Source organism: Brassica oleracea, chromosome C8 (assembly GCF_000695525.1).
Source record: "Brassica oleracea var. oleracea cultivar TO1000 chromosome C8, BOL, whole genome shotgun sequence".
In the NCBI taxonomy this organism is placed as follows: Eukaryota; Viridiplantae; Streptophyta; class Magnoliopsida; order Brassicales; family Brassicaceae; genus Brassica; species Brassica oleracea.
This window is the reverse complement of record NC_027755.1, coordinates 19,633,558-19,637,528: the sequence shown is the minus strand read 5'-3', so window position 1 is coordinate 19,637,528 and position 3,971 is coordinate 19,633,558. Positions and strand designations below refer to the sequence as shown.

Genomic DNA, 3,971 nt, shown 5'->3' with positions numbered 1-3,971 from the left:
TGTGCACTTGCAGTTAGATAATCGGGTTAAAACTCGACACATCAACAGTGGAAGTCAAAATCCTCCAGTCGAATAAAAGAATGATAGATGCTCTTGTGCGCTGGGAAGACAAATAATTCTTCTTTACATGAGTCTATAGAGAACCAGTTAAGAACAATAGAAATGGAGTTTGGGAGAGGCTTATGAGGATTGGTGTAGCAAGAAACGGCCCGTGGATTTTGTCTGGTGATTTCAACGAGTTAGTTGACCTGCAAGAAAAGCTGGGAGGCAACAAGAGGACAGTTGAGGATAGTAAAGACTTTATCCAAATGCTGAAGGCCTGTGGAGTGTGGGAAATAAAACATATTGGCTATCAATTCTCATGGTATGGTCAAAGGAACAATGAGCTAGTCCAATGTCGGCTGGACATGTCAGTTGCAAATTAAGAGTGGATGAAAATGTTTGGCAGTGCCTCTGCAACTTATCTACATCGTGTTAGCTCAGACCACAGCCCTCTTATCACTTGTCCGATCGAGAATCATAATAAAGTCTAGTCCTCCTTCAAATACGACTAGAGGCTTATTGCCAAAGAAGAGTTTAAAGAGGAAATAGCCTCTAAATGGAGGGAAGCTAGAAAAGGATAAAGATCAACGGTCATGGACCTGATTAAGGATTGTCGCAAATCAATCTCACAGTGAAAAAAGAGGAACATACCAAACTCGGCGATACGCATTAGAGAGCTCCATCATCTGATTGATATGGTAACCAGAAGCAGTCCCCTCAACCTTGAAGAGCTGCATAGGCTAAAGAGTGAGTTGAACCGAGAGTACAAAAATGAGGAAGCCTACTGAAGATTGAAGAGTAGAGTCCTATAACTGCGGAATGGGGATAGAAACACCAGATTCTACCATGCTGCCACGAAAAATAGAAGAGCAAGTAATAGAATGCAAAAGCTTATTGATGAACAAAGAAGAGTGTGGCTGGTTCAAAAGGATCTGGGACGAGTGGCAGAGGAGTATTTCAAGAGATTATTCTCCTCAGAAGATGTGGGAGTGACAATAGAGGATGCTGAGATAAGTTTGGACTCCTTTCCAAAGATCTTGCATGAGCAAAATGAAGCACTCGTAGCACCGGTCTCTCGGGAAGAACTCTACAAAGCTGTCATGGACATAAACCTGCACAAGTGCCCTGGGCCAGACGGTATGAGCGGTTTCTTCTATCATCAGTTCTGGGACGTGATTGGAGAGGATGTATATCGTATGGTGGATCTATTCTTTCGCACTGGAGAGTTAGAAGCGGAGATCAACAAGAAAAATATTTGTCTTATACCAAAGAAAGTGAGTGCCAATGAAATGAAAGATTTCCGCCCAATCAACCTGAGCAACGTGGTCTACAAAATCATCGCAAAGATCATGGCTAAGCGTCTGCGGAAAGTCCTACCAGGATTAATCTTGGAATCACAGGCTGCTTTTGTTCATGACAGAATCATTCATGATAACATTCTTCTCGCACGTGAGATGTTGCACGCTCTTCGGTCCTCCAACAAAATTTCAGAAGATTTCATTGCCCTCAAGACGGATATCTCCAAGGCCTTTGATAGAGTGGAATGGACGTTTCTAGAGCGAGCTCTCAAGTCTCTTGGATTTGCACCAGCATGGATAAGCTTGATAATGACGTGTGTCTCCTCTGTCACTTATCAAGTTCTTATTAATGGCCAAGCTTATGGAAGCATAAAACCCACAAGGGGGATTAGACAAGGAGATCCTTTGTCTCTCTATCTCTTCATCATATGTACAGAGCTGCTTGTGAAGATGTTGAAGAAGGCGGAAGCTGAAAAAAAGATTACAGGACTTCAAGTAGCTCGAAAAGCTCCCCATGTCTCACATTTGTTTTTTTGCAGATGACAATATGTTTTACTGTAAGAAGAGTGATGAAGAGATCGATCATTTGGTAGCTATTCTGCGAAAGTACAGCTTGGCTACGGGGCAGAGAATTAATTACCAGAAATCCAACGTTTATTTTGGCAAGAACATACCAGAGGAGAGGAGACTACAAATCAAAGCCAAAACAAACATCTCCCAAGATGGAGGAAGCAGTATTTACTTAGGCCTACCAGAATCATTTGGACCATCTAAGGTCAACACTCTTTTCTTCATCAAGGATTTAGTGCAGAGCAAAGTGTTTGGGTGGCAAAATAAGTTCTTGTCTCCTGCCGGAAGGAAGTGCTGCTTAAAGCAGTTGCTATGGCACAACCAAACTTCTCAATGTCTTGCTTCTTACTGCCCAAGACTACCTATCAGCAAATTGAAACAGTGATGGCTGAATTCTAGTGGAGAAACTCTGGTGAATCCAAAGAAATGCATTGGAAGAGCTGGCAGCACTTGTGTAAACCGAAAAGCGAGGAAGGTTTGGGTTTTAAGGAGCTTGAAGCTTTCAATCTGGCTATGTTAGGAAAGCAAGTATGGAGAATGCTTACTAAATCGGAGACGCTGGTACAAAGGTCTTCAAAGCTAGATACTTTAAGAAAACCACCATACTAAACGCTGATCTTGGGTCCAGACCATCCTACGCTTGGAGAAGCCTCCATGCAGCCCTGAGGTTAATCAAGAAGGGTGCGAGAGTGGTCATTGGGAACGGCGACAACACGCTTGGGAGGATCCTTGGCTTGCTGACAATCCCGCTAGGCCCCTCTTATCCTCAAGATGGATCCCTTCACAGCAGAGACCTCAGCTGGCTAATTGTACTAAAACCAGCGACCTTATGCTTCAGGATAGAAGAAAGTGGAATGAAGATCTTATAAGAGAAGTGCTGAGTGAGGAAGACTGGAGGGAGATCCAGAAAATTAGACCCGGAGGACCAGCCTGCAAGGACTCCTACTGTTGGGACTTTACACGCTCGGGACACTACACGGTGAACTCTGGTTACTGGGTAGCAGCAAACCTTTTAAAAGCAAAGGAAGTTGAAGAAATACTTCAGCCAAGCCTAGATGGTCTGTTCCAGGCGGTTTGGAAGGCAGATACCAGTCCCAAAATTCACCACTTTATGTGGAGGAGCCTTAGCGACGCGTTATCACTGGGAGGAGTGATGAAACATCGACACTTAACACGAGATGGCTCGTGTCCTAGATGTCAGGCGGATGATGAATCAATAAACCACATCCTCTTCAATTATCATTATGCTAGGATTGTGTGGGCTCTGTCTTCTATTCCAGTGCCACCAGGAGGAGAATGGTCTGATTCCTATTTTGAAAATGTTGATAGGCTGCTTAGTATGGCTTCCGCAAATCTGCAGATCAACAATAACAGAAGAATATGACCATGGTTATTGTGGAGGCTATGGAAGAGTAGAAATGCTTTTTGTTTTCAAGGAATTGATTATTAGGCGATGAGCCTGGTGATTAAAGCACATGAGGACATGGAGGAATGGAACAGTCGGGAGGATCAAGAGGCTAAACCTATCAACGCAGGTCCTGGTGTGAAAGAGGTCGGAAAATGGCAAGCACCACCGTAAGACTGGTTGAAATGCAACAGTGATGGAGTTTGGGAAACATCAAATGAACACTGTGGTCTTGAGTGGGTACTAAGGGATCATAACAGGTCTGTGTTATGGATGGGAGCGAGAAGGTTAACTCGATTGAGATCACCTATTGAGGCGGAGGCTGAAGCACTTAGGTGGGCCATCATTTCCTTGGTGCGTCTCAACTACGAGAACATCATTTTCGAATCAGACTGCAAAGAGTTGATACATGCCCTGCAGGAAAAAAATTATCGCCCCAGCATACGAGCTTATACAGATGATATTCACCATATGCTGGACAAGATAAGGGCTCATCGAGTGATCTTTAAGAGTAAACAAACAAATAAAGTTGCAGATAGAGTAGCAAAGGAGGCATTCACATATGGGAGTAACTCCTCCGTTTTGTTTTCTATTATGCCATCTTGGATCAAATCTTATGTTGAGGCTGATAAGCGTATTATGTAATCAAACCTTGG

The 3,971-nt window shown here is 43.5% G+C and overlaps 2 protein-coding genes across 2 annotated transcripts; both read left to right on the top strand.

Moving 5' to 3' along the window:
- Window positions 1-923: 923 nt before the first annotated feature.
- On the top strand, window positions 924-3,294 carry LOC106308877. The gene is made up of 4 exons (XM_013745983.1): window positions 924-1,770; window positions 1,880-2,115; window positions 2,310-2,471; window positions 2,539-3,294. The coding sequence occupies exons 1-4, from the start codon at window positions 924-926 to the stop codon at window positions 3,292-3,294; spliced, it is 2,001 nt and encodes a 666-aa protein (XP_013601437.1).
- A 69-nt stretch (window positions 3,295-3,363) lies between these two features.
- On the top strand, window positions 3,364-3,960 carry LOC106308876. Its single transcript, XM_013745982.1, has 2 exons — window positions 3,364-3,485; window positions 3,576-3,960. Exons 1-2 carry the CDS (start codon window positions 3,364-3,366, stop codon window positions 3,958-3,960), a joined length of 507 nt encoding a protein of 168 aa, XP_013601436.1.
- Window positions 3,961-3,971: the final 11 nt, after the last annotated feature.

Coding starts and splice junctions, on each gene's coding strand:
- LOC106308876 (XM_013745982.1), top strand. CDS start 3,364: ATGAGCCTGGTGATTAAAGCACATGAGGACATGGAGGAATGGAACAGT. Junction 3,486..3,575: donor GGAAAATGGCAAGCACCACC/GTAAGACTGGTT, acceptor GGATCATAACAG/GTCTGTGTTATGGATGGGAG.
- LOC106308877 (XM_013745983.1), top strand. CDS start 924: ATGCAAAAGCTTATTGATGAACAAAGAAGAGTGTGGCTGGTTCAAAAG. Junction 1,771..1,879: donor TCTCTATCTCTTCATCATAT/GTACAGAGCTGC, acceptor GTTTTTTTGCAG/ATGACAATATGTTTTACTGT. Junction 2,116..2,309: donor AATCATTTGGACCATCTAAG/GTCAACACTCTT, acceptor GCTGAATTCTAG/TGGAGAAACTCTGGTGAATC.